Here is an 18,459-nt window from a genome sequence, read left to right on the forward strand (position 1 = left end):
GCCCCGGACCCGATTCCTTCCTCCGTGCAGCCACGCCGGCCGCGGGCGCTTCTGCGCGTCCTGAGTGAACCTCTGGAGAAGTTGCTGTGCGCGCTGAGTGCTCTCTGGTACCGGTTTCCGCGTGAGTCTCTTAATGGTGCTGCTAAGTCATGAGCATGCGGAGCAAAATGTACTCCCTTTTTTATTTCCCCCCCTTTGAATAGCACAATGTAACAAGTGTTTTGGTCTGCCGGTATATATTTAGGTGTGTTGCTACAGCTTTCCGATGGGGGTAAAAACAGCCGTCAGAAGATACGAAACAAGAAACAAGACAGAACTAGCATCACCCAGATCCCGAGTCGATTGGAGACGCACTAGAAGGGCGCTCATACTGCTGGACAGCAATGACGACTCCTCAGCCACCTCGGAGGAGGAGGAGGAGGAGGAGTCTGCCTGTTTCGAAAGTGAAATAGATGAGAAAGAGCCGGCGGCTGTGGAGCGCAGCCCTTCCCATCAGGAGGAGAAAGACCACAGTGGGGAAGTAGCAGAAGATGGTGACGATGAGTGCGTTGTGCCTGGGAAGCGCAAGAGGTTGAGCACCTCTGTCATGTACGACAGCGATGAAAGCGAGGGCAGTGACATACTAGTTAGAAAGGTTTCTGCCAAACGCCGCTGTATAATGGATGACGATGAGAGTTGTGAAGAACAGCAGCCTGATAAAACATGCCCTACAGAGAATGTTTCTACTGGCAGGAAACAGAAAGTGCTTGCAAAATTGAAGGAACTTGTAAGACAAAGCACAGCGCGGAGATCCTGCAGCAGTGCAAATTGTGAGGTCAGGGTTTTATCTTTGAAATTTAATTGGAGAAAATCCCGAAAAAAATAATAATCTCAGGAAAGGTTAAGAGGTACAAATCAGTTGGATTTTTTGGTTTTGAATGCATGACAGATTAGTAGTTCTGTAATATTTTAACAGTCACATTAACTATTGACTGCTGAAAATCGATGAAGTTACTTTTATCAGGAAGCAGAATACTTGCTGAAGTATTAGAGTCTTAGAGTCAGTCTTGTAGATCTGTTAGCTTAATTCCTAGAAGTGGACTGAAGGGAGGTATATGGAAATGGCTAATTTAAAGCTGAAAGTAATTTTTTGTCTAGTACAGAATAATGTATTTTTTGGAAATGTCTGCTTTCTTGTTAATTGAACAAATGGTGTTGTTAGATGGTCAAGAGTCTTAGCTGGTGTATGTAGCATTTTGTCTGTGCAAATACTGAAAATTCTTGTGTTTGAAGTACTTTTTAAAATTTAATTAGGATTCTAATAGTGAAGCAGCAATAGAAGAGGAACCATTCTGTGAGTTGCCCCTCACACCATCAGAAGGCAGTGAAACCGATGGTGACAGCATCAAAGATTTTATACTAGAGGAAGAGGAAAACGATGATGGTGATGACATTGACAACACAGAGCATGTGAAGAATGAAAATCAGCCACATCAAAAGCAACCAAATCCATCAAACAGCGAGCTGCTGGCACACTACATCCCACAGTGTAAGATCTAAATTAGTGATAATTTTTCATGTATAACTAGCTCGTAGTACTGTAATAAAAATTAATGGGCTAAATACAAATGCTAAGGGATAGGATATGGTATTTAAAAGCAGATACCTGAAAGGTTTCAATTTATTATGAAAGTATTCCGATTTCCACAATAAACTTTTGCAGTCTTTAAACATCTAATTAAAAAGAGGGTATAAGTTGGAGGGAAGAAAGTGAAACCTTATTGAAAAAAAAAACAATTTTTTTTTCAGTTGGTCTGATTTAGGATCAAGTAGTCTGCCTATGATGCATTCATTCCTGTGGAGACCTGAAGGCATCATCCTTCATCCTACAATCTTGTGGTTTATGCTAACAGCAGCTATGTTAATCTGTCCAAATTCTGTTCTCGCTATGGGTTTGGGGCTTGGGATATTTTTTTTTAATTTTTTTTTTGTTTCGTTGTTTTTCTGTTTTGTTTTGGGTTTTTTATGTATTTTTGTTCTGTGGTGATAAGACTTGGGACCAGAGGTCTAGAGGGGTTTCTGACTTCACTGGCCAATCTGGCTGAATTACCCAGAGCAAGAAAACTCTTCAAGTTGTTCTTTTATGAAAACCAGTTTCTGGATGGAGCAGAGAGATTTGAAGCAAAACCTTATGCAAGTTACTTTCTTCCATATTTTGTTGTTCAGAAGTAGGTATGTAGCGACTGGACAGTCAGTGATAGTTATAGGTAGTCACAAGCATTTGTGGTATTTCTTCCCCAGGGAAGACCTCAGCAGAATTGTATTTGAAAGAAAAAAAAATGAACACAACAAACAAAGCGCAAGCAAAAAACCCATGACCACAACTTAAACTTGGTCTTCTCTGATTTATATTATTTTCTGCCATTTTTAGAACAAATTCTTCACTTGTCTTAGTGTTTGTAGGTCTTATTGTGGACTCTTGTTGCTGGAAGCACATGTGACTTTAGAATGCTAAAATTCTGTAGGATCATTGGGATAAGAATCACAATTTTAAGGCAAAATCCTGTGGGTGTGTATGTTGTGCATTGAAATTATTTTTAAATCTATATTTAAATAACTTTAAAAATACAAACTTACATTACTGGAGAAGAATTCTTCTTCTTACAGGACTTCTAACTTGACTTGTTTTTTCCTTCTTTTGGTGAATTTTGGTCGTATTGCTTTTTTCCCAGTATCTCGCTGTGATCATAATGTACACTTCAAAAGAATAGTAAAGGCTTTCCTCATAAATGCAATTGATGACACTTTTCTGAGCTCATTATATGGTAAGTAAATTTCTTTAAATAATATATTAATCCATTCGAGGTTATACAAAGCCATTTGTTCTAGGGAAGGATGTTTCTCCTGATTATAGAACTGAGGGTCCTGAAATCTGTGATTTTCCTGCTATGTAACTTTGGTGGGGGACAGAAGAGGGGACTCTATCTGAAAATGATACTGTAATCGTGGAAAAATGTGTAGACTTAATTCTTGAGCACAGAAGGCTTGAAATGTCTTCTTGAGATATAGGAATGTGTTTCTGTGTTCCTAATCAGTAGCAGCCTTTTCAGCATGAAAACCAAATTAGTTTCAAAGCAGATATCTCAATGAAAACATTGCAAGGTCAGCTGGTTTGTCAAAATCTCTTGTGCTTCATAGCTTTTTTTCTTAGGAATTTGATAGATAATAAAGGCTTTTAGTTATGGAGATGACTCTATATCATATTTTTCCCTTTCTTTTCTTAACACATCAGATAAATAAGCTTCCACTGCAGTCAGTACTTGTCTTATTCTTTCTGAGGAAGTGCTTTTTGGCATTTGGCCTAGTGGAGCTGAATAACAGCCTCACACATAGTTTCATAAGCCCTGTAAAGATGGGATCAAGGAGAGGACTCTCAGTGTGAGATTATGGAAGGAGTTAGTGGAATGCCAAGAGTGGAGGTTTTGGTGTCATCAAGAACTTAGAGGGAATGGAGAAACTGAAGTACAACACAGACCTCAGAATAAAGGCTGTATACTCTTGGAGCTAAAAAATGTCTTTCATCTACCACTGCTAGTTCTTTCAGGTGTTTGGTTTGTTTTGTTTCAACGAGTAAAAACAAGCCTTTGAAAAGTAATAAGTAAACACTGCCAGATTAATGTTGTAATAGCTTCCTTCTATTTCAAGTGATATCTGCTCAATAAAATGTAACAATTTACTGCCAAATTGCTGGAAGTAAATGAGCTCTGTGGGTGAGCTGGAGGTTGTACATGAACATTGTATGAACATTGCCTAGCATTACAAAAATGTATTTTTGTAATGTAGAGTGGATTGTTCTGAGTTAATGAAAGTGAATGTCTTCATTAGTTTTGACTCAAGAGCAGCTACTATAGTATTGGAGTTCACACTTGCTTTTTATTGGGAGGGGTTTTGTTTTGTGGTCTAGCATAGCCTCTTCAAGCTCATACTGCAAATGTGTGTGTAAAATTAATATGGAAAAACAGTTAATTGTAATTATGCTGGCCATAATGACAGTTACCTACTTTTATATAGAAATCTTGATAGCCACTGGTCCTTCTCAGTTCTGCCTTTTTTTGGATAACAGCTTTGCTAGAAGGCATGGGAGGGTAGCTGAATTAAATTTTATGTCTGTAGACACTGAAGTTCCAGGGCAGTGTGCATTGGCCTCCATCTAGGGAAGTCCTGTTTAATTCCTGGAGTCCAGAATGTATTTGGGAAACAGTAATAGTGGTAGTTTTGCTCACCCTCATGCTTTTTCATTTATTTTGCTTGAGTGAGTATTTGGAAGTACTTACGCTAACTCGAGGCATCTGACTGTGCTAGTGAAGTAAAGGTCAGTTTCTCTGTGATCATTATAAGTGACAAAGAGAGTTGTCAAAATTTATGCTCTGAAGTAGCTCAGTGGTTTGTTTTTGTGGATTCCAACCACTTCCATTATACATTTCAAACAACTTAAACAGGTTGGTTGAAAAGCATGACATTCCCCCACATGCTTCCTCCTTTTCTGTTGTTTTAAATAGGATTGAGTGAATGGATCTCCATTTGGGATGAGAGTTTTTGGCTTGATTGTAGAGTTTATTCTTGTACCCCTTTTAATAATAAAATACATCCCTTTAGCAAGATGCATGGATTGCATGGATCACTTTTATGGGTAACAGTAGCAAATGTATTCAATAACAGTTTAGTAAAGTCATTCATAGTTCTTAGTATGCAGAAGCATAATGTCCTTGAAAATTTTATCTAAAGAGCTTGTACAATGTAGGGTGGTCAGCAAATTAGTGATGATTCTCACTGAACAGATGGAACGAGACAAAAGAAGTATGCACAAGACATGCTGCTTTCATTTCATTATTTGGATGATCGCTTCATTCAGCCTCGTCTTGAGAACTTAATCTGTAGAAGTCGCTGGAAGGATCGATATAAGGTATGTAGATTCTACCTTAAATGCTGAAATTCTCTGTAAAGGTGCAACAATCACTATAATTATATTTCCTTTTTAATAGCAACTATTGTTCTTTAACTTAAATAATTTGTTTTGGTGCTTATATGAATATCAGAAATATTTTACATCTTGATAACCAGACAAACATTCAGGTAGCAGAACAGAATCTGTTCTCAGCTACCTGAACATGTCTCCTGCTAACTTCAGCAGTTGACATTTGAGGATTTTTTTTTGTCACTTGCTAAATGTTCTAACAAGATTTTTTCCTCCTCCCACGAAAAGGTAAACAGTATGTTCATCATGAACTTTCTACTACTACAAAAAATATGTCAGTATAAACCAATTAGCTGTTGTATGTATATTACTAGAAGAGAATTAGTGTCATGGGTGTGATGATTTAATGATCACTGTAATAATGAAATTTTGTTTCATTTCCCTTGGACTGATTCTGTGTACAGAGTACTCAGCAGCCTGTTAGAAGCATCGTTCAGTTAACGGAGGTTCTTCAATATTATTTGGAATCTGTTTTTCAGGAGCGTGTGGATTGTTACCCAGATGTTCGCATAAGCTTGCAAAGTGCAAAAAATATTTCTTGTCAGGCCTGTGAGCTGAAGCGGTGGTGTAAGTTCAATGTATTGCTCTCTGGAAGGCTTTATAATAGTAAAACTTTGGAAGTGGATGACTTCATGTCAGGTGATAAACAGGTAATTTCAGCACTATATTTTTCAGGTTTATTTTTAAGTTTTATCAGGAAAATAAATCAGATGTTTTTCTATGACCTTTGGTTTTGCCTGCGTCACAATGACCCTTGTGCTGTTTCCTCCCCACATCTACCCCTTAATGAAAAAGCCCTTCCTTTACCCTTATGTGTGCCTATAATGCACTGAAGACTTTCCAAGCAGGAATCTTGTATTGATTGGTGGTCAGAAATGTTGTAAAAGTAACTTTCTGTATGAGGGACAATCATTGCCATTGAATGATTGTGTTTTCTATTTTGGTGCAGGTAAGGTTTGTTCAACATTGGGTTGCTAGGTTTACTAGCAACTAGGTTTACTAATTCTGTGTGTGCTCTGCCTCTAGCACTTGGAGGGTCCATGTGCACTCCAGCAAGTTCTTGTTTGCTCTTGGTTCAAACACTGAGTGAAAGAGTGCAATGGTCATTCTAGCAGTCCAAGTGTGACCTTGTCAAAATTTATTGCTTCGTTCTTCAGATGTTTTTCCCATATCTGCTATTTCCCATGTAGCTATTCAGTCAGGACAAATTATCTTGGCATCTCAGATGCATTTACACTTGCTGATCTCCTTTCAAGAAAACGTGTTCCTAGCTATATCAATACATTTTATTAGAGCCTTTTCCTCATTAGTGCATTATCAGAATTACTTGTCCAAAGTAGAGAACACTTCCGTTTAGGTAGTCTTCCATCTATTTCTCCCTCAGTTGTCACTTCTAGAACATACTGGATTAGATTTTTTTTTTTTTAACTAAAAGGCATCTTTCATGTTGTTACATAATGTTCCATTAGGCAGTGATTTAATAAGTCACCTAAAATATTTTAATAATAGCCTAATACAATTTTATTTCACAGCTGAGCCTTTTGAAAACCTTGACTCTCAAGAATCTGTGTGTTTCTAATATTTAGAGATCTTCCCTTCAAAATTACAGCTACACATAATTGTTATGATTTTTAGGTATGCATATGACCTTCAGTAATGCAATTCATGACTCTTATGATAAATTCAAAGCACTTGATTTGTCAAGAATAAAATATTGCTACAGTTGTTTTACCAAGCTGATATCCAAGTTCTGCCTTTCTTCCCCTTCAGGAGACATAGGCAGTATTTTATTTGTGAGTGTAAAAGAATTTTTGAACACAGCTGAAGTTCCTCACAGTATTTGTTGAAAATAAAAAAGTTTCAGAAGCAGGGGTTTTTTAAGTATATTTGGTAATAAGGTATAATAGGATTTCTTAAGCAAAAATAAAGTGAAGCCCTTACCAAACAGGAAGTACACCTTACTGAAGCTCAAAGCTGTATTGTTTGGGTATTTGCAAATTCTTTAATTTACAGATTTGAGAGCTGTCACCATGATTATCATTTTGTCTTCATACAGGCTCTGCATGTAATGCAGGAGCTTGAAAATATTTGACAGAGTTTTTCTTATATTACAGACCCTTCTGAGCAGCAGTTGCTGATATTCTGTTTTGAAAAGTGTGTATGTGCATGGTAGTCAAGAAAGCTAGGCTTTTCCAGCAATGCTTTTCCCCTTTTTAATCGTGTTTATTGGAGGGAAACAGTAAGTCCTCTGCAATCATCCCAGCACTGATACTGCAGTCTGTCATAGGCATTCTTCCTTACATACAGATCACTAATTTAAAAATACTCCGTTTTTCATGGGAAGTGTGTGCCTTACCTAACCTAACCGAAATAATTAGTGAACTAGCACAAGAATATTATCTTTACCTAACTTTCAGCTTAACTGTGGAAATAACAGTAGCAGTTCCCTCACTGCTGACCAAATGTTGTCCTGCATAAAGTGTTGGCTATTTTTCACTTTGGAAAAAACTGGAAATATCCTATGGAATACTGAACTAACTTGCTAGTTCATTTTTGTCCTCTTCGGCTTAGCAGTACAAAATGAGAACTTTTTTTACCCTGTGTACACCAGCATCTGGGGACGTCTGCTATGTGCCTGCTCAGTATAGCTCAGTGGCTGTTAAGGAGGCTCAGGAGAGAGAGTAATTGAGCACTTTCCAGTCATTTTTGATAGTATCTTGTAATGCAACATTTGTGTTCTTATGGTGACCTGCAGTTTAGACTGCTAAAAGTACTGTTCTCAAGTTGTCTTTAAAGCTCAGCTGGCAATGCATTGAGCAACTTGTCCTGCCAATTTAGAAAAAAATATAAAAGAAAAAGAGGCTCACAGAGCTGCATAAAACTGCCATTTCACAAGCCTAATTGACTGATAGAGAAGGCAGTTCAGCACTGACAGATCAAATTGAACGGAAGCATGTAGTTGGACTGTTTTCTATAGATTTGTTTGAAAATACCTGAGAAAAGTGGATGTGAAGAGAACAAAAACAGACCTCCAACCTCCTTCTTCTGCATAAAACTTTCCTTTTCTCTCATCTCTGAAGTATTCTGCTTTGCCAGTAAAAATAGAAGAGAAACAGCTGTTCCAATTTTGCTTAGATTTGCAGTGATTGTTCACTGTTTAGGTGCCAATTCTCATTTCCCCCTGATCAGGGAGAATCATAAGGTTTAGAGATACAAGTGTCCCCCACATTCCTTGCTTCTAATATCACCTGGATTATAAACTGTTTTCTACTCTCAGTCTTGGTGTTCTGTTTATAAACAGGCTTAGAGGACATGGATTTAATCACTACATGTTGTGCTATTGTCCAACCGTGCTCCTACATTCCATACAAAGTGATTTAACACAACTTTGGCTGATAGGGCCAGCTTGAATAGATAAGTTAAGCATTAACACAGAGGGACTGCGAACTGTTAGGGGAAAAAATTAGAGTACAGTACTGAGATTCTTTCCAAAGCTGCATTCTGAAATAGCATTGTATTTTTAGGCTTTCTTGCTTAAAAACACAATACATAGTTACATTTATACGATATTTAGCCATTTGCCTTTGGCATTTCTCCATGTCGCACATAAATAAGCTGTGAAACTCACTGCCACAGGATATTTTGGAAGGGAAAAATACTATTGGGTCCCAAAATAATTTAGACAGGCTCTTGGGGAAGGTTCTTTCACACTATGGGACATGATATTTGGGATGATACAGACGATCTTAACTCTTGACTGCCAGAAAATGTGCAGTAGTCTTATGATCATGACAATGTTTGTGCTGGATCTTATACTAACTTCCTACATATCTCCTGCTAGCTGTTGTCACAAGGGAGAAAACTGGGCCACCAGTTTGATGTAAGATGGTATCTCCTATTTTATATCACATAATGTTCCAAATGCCACACCTCATTGCTTGGGATACTTGAAAAGTTGTGCAATGCTCTGCAAAACACTGGCAGCTCAGTTCTTCATTGCTGCAGTATTTGAAATGGTGCTTCTGGAAATTTGAATTAATCAAGGCTCAGCATTAGTTGGTAGGTCTTGCACTTCAGAAGCACCTGCAGCACCAAACACAAGCCTTAGTTTTTCAGTTTTGGGCATATTAGAAAATGGAGCTGTGTATAGGTACAACATTTACATGATCAGTAGAGACTTAAAATATAGTAATAGGCATTTTTATCTCAAAACATTTAAAATTGCAGTTAATAACAATTTACTGTAGGTCAGATCAAATGTGCTTTTAAGTGAGTGTGTCTCTTTTGACTTAACTGATACTATGTCTGATGATATCCACTGAGCTGCTGATTAATATGTTTAAGAAATTAAGATATAATCATATAGTTAAGAGAATCTATAGCAAAGACATATAAATTCCATTTACATAATATTTAAAAATACACTTTTCTGTCACTTTCATTGTCGGCAGATAGAGCTAGTGCTAGGTTGCACAGGTAGGATGGTCTGAGGAACTGCTCACAGATGCAAACATGTGGTCATGCATTCAGAAAAGCTCCCTGAAAATGTGGGTTGTAAGTGTTAATTAAAGATTAACCTGCTTGTAAATTTGAGAGTATTTGGATTATTAGCAATAAAAGGTATCGCTTTTGTGGCTCAGAAGAAATAGTCTTGCTTAAAATTTAGTTGATTCTTATATTTTTATATATATATATATATATATATGCATGTAATGTAAAACAGCAATGCAATTGCAGGTAGCTTGCATTACTAATGCAGAGAACTTTAACCATTTACATACTTATTATGGAAGGTGTTGCAAGACATCAGTCCAAAACAGGCACATTTTACCATTTGGTTACCTATAAATACTGCTGTGAAAAAACTGTGAAATAATTCAGTTCCATCTTTTCTGCATGAAAATCATAGAGGTAAAACTGGTAATAACTGGGAGATGGAGAGGTTTTATTTTCTGCACCATCATAGCTTAGCTATTCCTCCCAGACAGTTGCAGATTAATGTTTGTATTGTATAAAGCTTCAAGTTCAGATTTCATTTTTTTGAAGTTCAGCCTCTCCATTTATTAAGTGCTGTGAGGTGTATGCCTATATATGTTTATATGTATTTCTTGAAGAAATATTGGATATTATTCAGTATACAAAATGTTAAAACTGATATTTCTTCTCCCTAGGAAGTAATTACATATTAAGCAAAAGTAAGCAAATAATTCCTCAGCAAGCAAATAATTCCTCTTCCTCTGCTTTCACAATATGATGGTTGTCTAAAGTGTTGGTGATTTTGTAACAAAGTTCCACCAGGAGATAGGAAAGATACAACCAATTACAAACATGATTGTGTTTGCAAGAAGACAGCACTGATAAGCTGCCATTGCTTGGATTTACTGGCTGCCTGCTTGCTCAAAAATCTTTCTGCTGTGGCTGTGAAAACTAATTTGTGCTAATTTTATGCATGTAGTGTCATTCTGTTTATTTCATTATTCCAAACAATTTCCTGGACTGACTGGTTAAATCTTATTAGATTAGCCCACCAATTCTGTATATTGTAAAGATAATCATTGTTGTATCCAAGGGAATGATTTGTTTGCTCTGGCCTAGGTTTTGAAGGTTGGTACGGTGTGTGCAAATCGTACAAGAGTTTATCACAACTTGAAACACTTCAAGTACAAGTTATACATGGATTGCAGCTCCATTGTTGCATTGGATGGTGTTGAGGATGAGCCAGTCAAAGACACTGTAGAGCGGCTTTTCAACCACTTGGAAGAGACTGGGTGGATTCAGAAGGTATGACTGTGTTATTCCCTGTATTCTTTTCCAAGCAGATGAAAGTAAGTTCAGATAAAATGTCTGATTTAATGGACCAGTTCTGAGTTACTGTTCATCAATAATACAACTCAGTTCAACCATTCCCCCATTTCTGCTGACCCAGTGTTTCAGACGGTGGTCTGCTGCTGTGCTCACACAGAGTTTGTATCAGCTTTTGACATGAAGCTTTTTGACAGCTGCGTGATCTCTGGGCTGTGGTGGGCAGGCCCCTGTTTCATTTAAAAGCAGCAACATAACAAACTGAGCTGTAACTTGGAAAGATGGGAAGGATGTACATGAGGCACAGCAAGAGTGTTTTAGAATTCTGTTTACACTGAAGAACTTTTAATTGTTCAGAACCACTTCATGAACTATTTTAAGACAATTTGTAGTACAATTGCATTTAGTATGCTTTTAGATATAGCCTCTAAATTGTTATTGGCGTGCTTGCTCATGTGTTGAACAAGAAAAGCAGTGTCTACATAATACACTTATTATATGGATAAATTGTACAAATTTTATTTCATTCACAGAGATACAATGATCTTGAAGATTACCTTGAAGATGCAGACAATTTCCAAGAAGAGAAAATTGATTAAGAGGTCATATAGCTCTTTGAAAGACATCTTGAAAAATGTGAAAAGCCTACTTCATCTGCATGCACTTTATCTCTGCCTGGGCTTCAAGATTTCTCTGTAGGCTGTTACACGTAAATTCATATGCCTTTAAATTACTGTTTGATAATGTGCTGTATCTTTTTTTCTCATCTGTGTCAATACAAATCCAAAGTTTTACCAAATCAGTCCTTCCGGTCTTACTGCATTAATCACTTTAAGTTTCCTACTGTTAGAAATATCAGTTCAATATCTATTTACTTGTGGAATAAAACTTCCACCTGTTCCGATTGAGCTGCATTGTAGAGAACACAGGAGATGCTGAGATCTTTTGAAGTGGGTATAATTTGAAAGGTGAGGTAAGGCTTTGTTATATCAGAACTTAGGACTTGGATCTTACCTTCCTTATTGCTCATTATGTACAAGTAAGTCCAGTCAGTTAGAATGATAGTTACAACAAACAGGACTCAAATGCAAAGATCTATTTCTCCTATGAGGAATCAGTATAGACAGTTGCAAGGCAACAGAGGAAATACTCTGCAGTCCTGACTGCATTTGCAGCACAGTAGTCATTCCTCTCTTGAGAAAGTAGGTGATGAGTCACAGTATGGGCGTCATACAGACTGAGTCTGCCTTAGCCATTTAAATGAGCACATGGGCCCACATTGCTGTCTCTGATAAGTAGCTGGGGCAATTTACTGAGATTTTAAACATCAGGTTACATTGTGCAAACATAGTGGCAGCACTTGGAGTAACTGCAGTCCTAAGAGAATGGGTTAATATGCCCAAGGAAGATAAGCAAGAATTCTTCCAGTGTAACTTAAAAGAAAGTAGGAGTTAGTCAGAAACAGGATGCATGGCTTACCAGAATTGCATGAAACCCAGATCAGAGTAGATTTTCAAGGATTTTGGAAGGGTTTAAGTATGGTACTGCCCATTCTGAAAAATTGGACAAGAACTGTAAATGTGTACTCACAGCCCAGAAAGCCAACTGTGTCCTGGGCTGCATCCAAAACAGCCTGGCCAGCAGGCTGAGAGAGGTGATTCTGCCTCTCTGCTCTTATGAAACCCTACCTGGAATGCTGCATCCAGTTCTAGGGTCCTGGCACAGGAAAGACAGGACATGCTGGAGCAAGTCCAGAGAGGGGTCACTAAATTGATCAGAGGGCTGGCTGTAGATTGGCTGAGAGAGTTGGGGTTGTTCAGTCTGGAGAAGGGAAGGCTCTGGGGGACCATATTGCAACCTTTAAGTATTTAAAGGGGGGCTACAAGGAAGATGGAGTAAGACTTTTTACCAAGGCCTGTAGTGATAGGACAACAGGTTTTGAACTCAAAGAAGGTAGGTATAGATAGACATAGGGGAAGAAATTTTTTACTGTGAGGTTGGTGAGGCAATGGCACAGGTTGCCCAGAGAAGGTGTGGATGCCCCACCCCTGGAAGGATGTTAGGGTTAGGTCAGGATGGGGCTTTGAGAAACCTGGTATATTGGAAGATATTCCTGGCCATTATGATCCTTAAAGGTCCCTTCCAACCCAAATTATTCAGTGTTTCTGTCCCTGTATTTTGGGCTGCATATAAAAATAATAATATATAGCCTAAGATAAAATAAAGGGCGCAGTGTTTTGAAACCTACATCTTGCTGTATGCACATACTCTATTAGTCTTTTGTAGGTGAACAAATTAGTGAAAGATACTGTTAATACTCTGAATCATTTTAAGATGTTACTCTCTCAGCAGCAAAACTAATGGAGCCTGATTTCTCATAGATTTGTCCATAATAAGTCACCACATTTATTTTGCCACTTTACTGGGAACAGATATCCAGACTGGGTAGACAACTGCTGCCAGATGTATTGCTTAACAATGAACATCTGCTGCCTTTTTACATAGAGATTCTACCTTAGATTTATCATTCACTACTCTTTTTCTAGCATTCATTATGAGAAATTGACTGCTTTAACTTTTTTAAGGACTTGAAATTCAGCAATATTTAAAATGCTATTAGGCTAAGTTAGTAGCATCAGTACTCCTTTGTACCACATACAGATACAAGATAGACAAAACCAAGATGAAAATTCCCAGTAAACAGACTGAGACTTGCCATCAAGTAAACTTATGTTGAGGATATTCTTTCCATACTTTATCTGTAAGTTAGACACATAAAATTTTGAGGTTTGGTATGTCTTATCTATATCTCCCTGGTAACCAAAGCTGAAGGTTTCCTTCTCTATTCCTTCTCCTCCCTCATCTCTGTTCTTCTGGGAATATTGGTGGGAACACACCCATCAACTTAAAAGTACTTGGGAATCCATCTTGAATATATCCGTTTTAGTTATTGAAACCTCATTTCTTTCTGTTAACAAAATCTCTGTAAAGTTTGGTTCACTTCTCTAGGACATAACATACATTTGGTGTACCTTAATTCTTACAAAGGAAAACCATTATGAAATGACTTCTGTACCATGTAATGGAATATGTCCTCTTAGAGCCTTCCTGACTGGTCCTAATTTTTGCTACTGTATGAATTTTCTGAAAACTCTCAAGACTATGAATTTGCTTTAAAATTTTGTTGTCAAAATGAATGGTTGATCTCTCATTTTGCTACATTAAAACAATTTGCTACCGAAATAAAGAATAAGTTTGTGAAACTCTGGCTTGCTGATTACAGGTAATATTTCAAGAATACATACAGTTTGATTGGAAATTGAATTGGTCCATTCTGCTTATTTTTTGATATCCCAGACTTGTTTCTTACCTCCTCTTTATTCACCTAAAAAGCATGTGCTATCTACAGCATTTTATTCCAGATCATTGTTTTTTCTGTTGCTAGCAGGTATACAGAAGTATTCTCATGGAACTTCTAGGTAGAAAGTGCTTCCATAGGTTTACTAGTCTTGGCTGTGGGACTAAAAAAATGCTGTAAATTGAAAGCACTCATTTCTGTTTCAGTAAGAAACAGATATTTGGTTTGGCAGGAGCTGATGTTTTTGTGTGTTTTGTGTCTCTTAAACTCTGATATTCGCCTCACTGAGATGGGAGGAAGTGATAATACTTTTGTGGCTGTTGTTCTATCTGAAGTGTTTCTAAAAGACAGCAAATATGAAGTGTCATTACATCACTTTTACATTTGTCTTCACCACAGGAAATAAAAAAAATCTTTAGTAGAGTAAATATGTAAAAATTTAGATCAAATTTTCCAGGTCTGTCTGCAAATGCTAGTACAGCATGAAGCACAAAGACTCTTGCCCCTGAGACTTTCTATATATAGAATCAATCAGTAAGAATATTTCTAACAGAAAAAAAAAATTGTGCAAATACCTAATGGTGGGAGAAGTTAGAAATCTGGCCAGTCTTTCATGCTTTTTTTTCCACATCAGAGAAGCTGAATGGAGTTAGGAGGTGAGAGAATAAAATGTTTGTTCCAGTAGGACATTTAAATTTGTTTTTAGTGTTAATTTTTGAAGCAGTAGCTCTAATTAAGATAAAGTACCTGTCTTAATGGAACAATGAAGAGAGCTCAGTATGCGATTAGACTTTGCACTGGTGATTAATGATCATACTTGGAAATTACTTTAGTTCCTGTAATGTTTTGATAATTTGCTCCAGTTTAAGTTCTGTAACTAGAGACGGTGATAATGATGAAGTTCACACAAGGTATTTATGCACAGGATCAGGCTGACTAACATGATGTACTTCTGGGACAGGAGGTTCTTTTTGGTCTATATTCTGTCCAGTTCTTGCAGTGAAGTATGAAAAGAAACGATTTTTCTCCCTCTGTGTCCTTCAGTTTTTGGAAAGAAAGTTGTTTGCTAATAGTAGATAGCTTACTGCCACTTTTTCAACAGTGAAGGCTTCTCCTGTTTCCAAAAAGCAGCTATTTTTAGCACGTCAGCAGGCAATTACAGGCGATTCCCATGCTTAACTCCTCTAGTTTACATTTATTTGGATAAATAAAGGCTTCTAGTTTGATCCATTTTTAAGTCTGTCTGGATAAACAGAGCGTGCTAGTGTGCATGTGTGCTACACAAACACTAGTAAATACAATACCATTCCAAGAGAAGTATCCAGCACACACAAAGTAGTCTTTAAAAAGTTGCCTTTCTGATTCTGCTTTGAGAAGAAAAATACCAATTTCTAATCTGAATTCAGAGATTAGACAAAAGAATGTAAAAAAGTATTATCTACCAGCCAAAGAGTAATATGAGAAATATGTGAAATTATATTAAAAGAACCCCATCAGTGGCTCCACTTCCCTGAATAGTTGATGTGAATTTTGGTAATTGTCTAGGTAGTAAGTGGTAGCATGGGATTGTTTGGGGTTTCTTCCCCTATTTTTTATTAAATAAGACATAAACACAATTTCCTTGGATTAATTATTATTAGCTAAAAAAAACCAAAAAAACAAACAAAAAAAACCAAAAAAAAAAGCAAATTAACATAAATGGTCTGTTCAAGATTTCTTACTTCACAGTTTAAATAAAGCAGCAATTGCAAGCAGCTTGTGCTCAAAATTTAAAGACAAGAAAACTGACTCAGGTGCAGTCAGACTCTGCTTCAAAGTTAAAAAATTTGCCAGGTGACCAGCATCATACATGAGCCTAGCTGGGAATACCCCAGGAAATCAAAATGGCAAAGGGCAAAGAACCCTCACTGAAAAGTAAATAAGGGAAATGGCTGAAAATTCAAAGCTCCGAGTTCAGAAAGTCCTCTGTAGGATTGATATTAAGTACATGCCATTCCAGTGGAGTTAATGTAACTTTGAAGCAATTTGATATGTGATTTCTAAGCACAGAGGAACGAGGCATGCGCTGAGACTGAAGCGTGCACTCAAGATTTTAGGTGACACAGGTTCAGCACAATCTTTTTGTTCCATTTTGGAAAGTTATTAGCACGATGGGATGTCTATGGTGAGAATTCTGGCTGTGAACCCAGCACAAGTAAGTGCTTTTTTCTCATCTGGAGGGGGCTGCTGCTTTGGGAAACTCAGAGCTTCAACAGCAGTAGGGAATTCAAACAGAAAAAAAAATGCTCAAGCATGACAGCTCAGGTGAGGTTACAATGTCAGGTAAAAAGGTCACAAATTAGTGTCAACAGAAGGAATAAAGTATTTCATTGTTCAAGGACCTGTTAGGTTGTTTTATCCTGAGTGTGCTTATGAGAATGCCACTAATCGCAATGGATGTTACAACGTGTTAAGAACCGTTTGCTTTTAAGAAAATTGACAACCGACCAGTCCAAAACTGATGGCAGTGTCCAGGGGTTGGTGACATTCGCGAGGGTCTTCTGAACAAAACTTGGAAAGCCGAGGGATGGCTGTGGGGTATTTCCTGCTCGGAAACACCAGGGGCAGCATTTGCTGCGGATTGAGCGAGCGGGGCTCGCAGCGCAGCCCCGCAAGCCGGCTGCCTCTCGCCTCGGAAGGGAGCGATCACACGCAAACCGAGCTCTCGAGATGCTGCTTGGCAAAAAGCGCATCTTAAACATCTCAAGTTAAAATTAAAAAAAAAAATCTTTGTTTGGAAAGATCACTCTCTGAGTTCCACAAAGTCTTGTAAGAGTGAGAGAGAGAATTCCTCCAGCTGTCTTGGTAGCTTCCGGAGCAGCACCATGGATTTCATATTCCCACAGCCACTTTGAAAAACGGATAAGCCATCATTTAAAACACTCTCACTTACTCTCCATGAGATTCGTGTGTTACCTGTTGCACGTGTGTTCTGTGACTGACCTCCTTAAGCACAGCAATGACATCTGAGCAGTACACAATAAATGCCCAAGCAAGGCCTGAAGCAAAGGTAACATTGTCGACTATTTTACAAACATTATCATGTCATTTTCCAGCTGTGCCAACCCACTGTTCTCAACAGATTCAAGCTACTGTTACATATCAAATAATAACCCACTCTTCCTCAGTTGTTCAAGGTTAAACAACAACAAAAAACTATTTTCCTGTTAGCAATAATGCCTTCCTCTGAAGGCAGCACGGTCTCAAACCCTCTCCCACAGACCTTATCCCTCAGCAAAGTCTCAAAGCATTTGCTGAGACAAACATGGGGCTGGAGGCTCTGTCTGGTGCTCACCAAGCCAGAATCTGGAAACTCATATCTTGCAATACACCCTCGTGTTTGTTGCTGCATGAAGAAGATGGAGGTCAGGAAAGTGAGGGGTTTTATATTTCCCGTATGTCTAATGCTGCATACCTTTTATATTTTGGGGGATTTTCCAGGAATGTGTCACTTCATCACTGGCATTCAAAGTATTTATTTGCATGACCTTGGAAGGGGATAAAAACACCTGAGAGGGTTATTGTCAGTTCCTCCTCATCCTCAGCTTAATGGTCTCAGTATGATGAGATTAAATTTGTGTATTTTTCTGACTGTACCCGTTGCAGAATGGAAAGAGATAATGCACCCATCTAACTAAGGGCTGTACAGTCCCGAAAGACCTTGGAGGTTTTCCATCAGGGATGTGTCTCTGCGTGCTTGGGGGCCATTTTTATACACAGAGGTATTTGGGAATTTGGCTAATGCAGCCACAGTAGTACAACAGCATATTGCTTTAATAAAACCGGCCAGCTCCCAGCTATTTCTGCATCCTCCTTTACAGCTCACCTACACCAACACGCAGAACCTGACGGCTGCCAGTTGCAGCAAGGCCAGTTCCAGAGGCCAGATCTCGCAGTCTAAAATTGCCCTGCTCCAAATAGAGGAGCCGGGCGAAGAAGCACTAAGCCTGCGGCTTTCCTGGGGAGGAACCACAGTGCAGGCGCTACGTGACTTGCCCCGGACACCCAAGAAGCTCCTGTCAGCGCGCGGAGCTCCCACATCCCGAGCCTGACCTCGTGTCGTGCACTCGTCCCGTGCATGCCAGCGCCCTAGAACGCACTGCTTGTTTTTATACCGCCTGTTCCAGAGAAATCCAGCTGGTAGAGGAGCGCAGCGCCGTGATTTATTTGAGAACTCCCTCGTACTCGCCTGAAGGTCTCGCCGCCGGGGGAGGAGGGAGAGCGCGGGAGGCTGCGCTCCTCGGCA

At 38.5% G+C, this 18,459-nt stretch overlaps 1 protein-coding gene across 1 annotated transcript; it reads left to right on the top strand.

Annotated features, from left to right (window-relative positions):
* The first annotated feature begins 6 nt into the window (after window positions 1–6).
* On the top strand, window positions 7–11,618 carry CCDC82 (coiled-coil domain containing 82). Its single transcript, XM_005417726.3, has 8 exons — window positions 7–121; window positions 245–814; window positions 1,294–1,528; window positions 2,712–2,804; window positions 4,818–4,942; window positions 5,494–5,664; window positions 10,610–10,795; window positions 11,350–11,618. The coding sequence occupies exons 2-8, from the start codon at window positions 266–268 to the stop codon at window positions 11,413–11,415; spliced, it is 1,425 nt and encodes a 474-aa protein (XP_005417783.1). The 5' UTR covers window positions 7–121; window positions 245–265; the 3' UTR covers window positions 11,416–11,618.
* The last annotated feature ends 6,841 nt before the right edge of the window (window positions 11,619–18,459 follow it).

The sequence above is a fragment of the Geospiza fortis genome, unplaced genomic scaffold, assembly GCF_000277835.1.
Source record: "Geospiza fortis unplaced genomic scaffold, GeoFor_1.0 scaffold16, whole genome shotgun sequence".
Taxonomy (NCBI): domain Eukaryota; kingdom Metazoa; phylum Chordata; class Aves; order Passeriformes; family Thraupidae; genus Geospiza; species Geospiza fortis.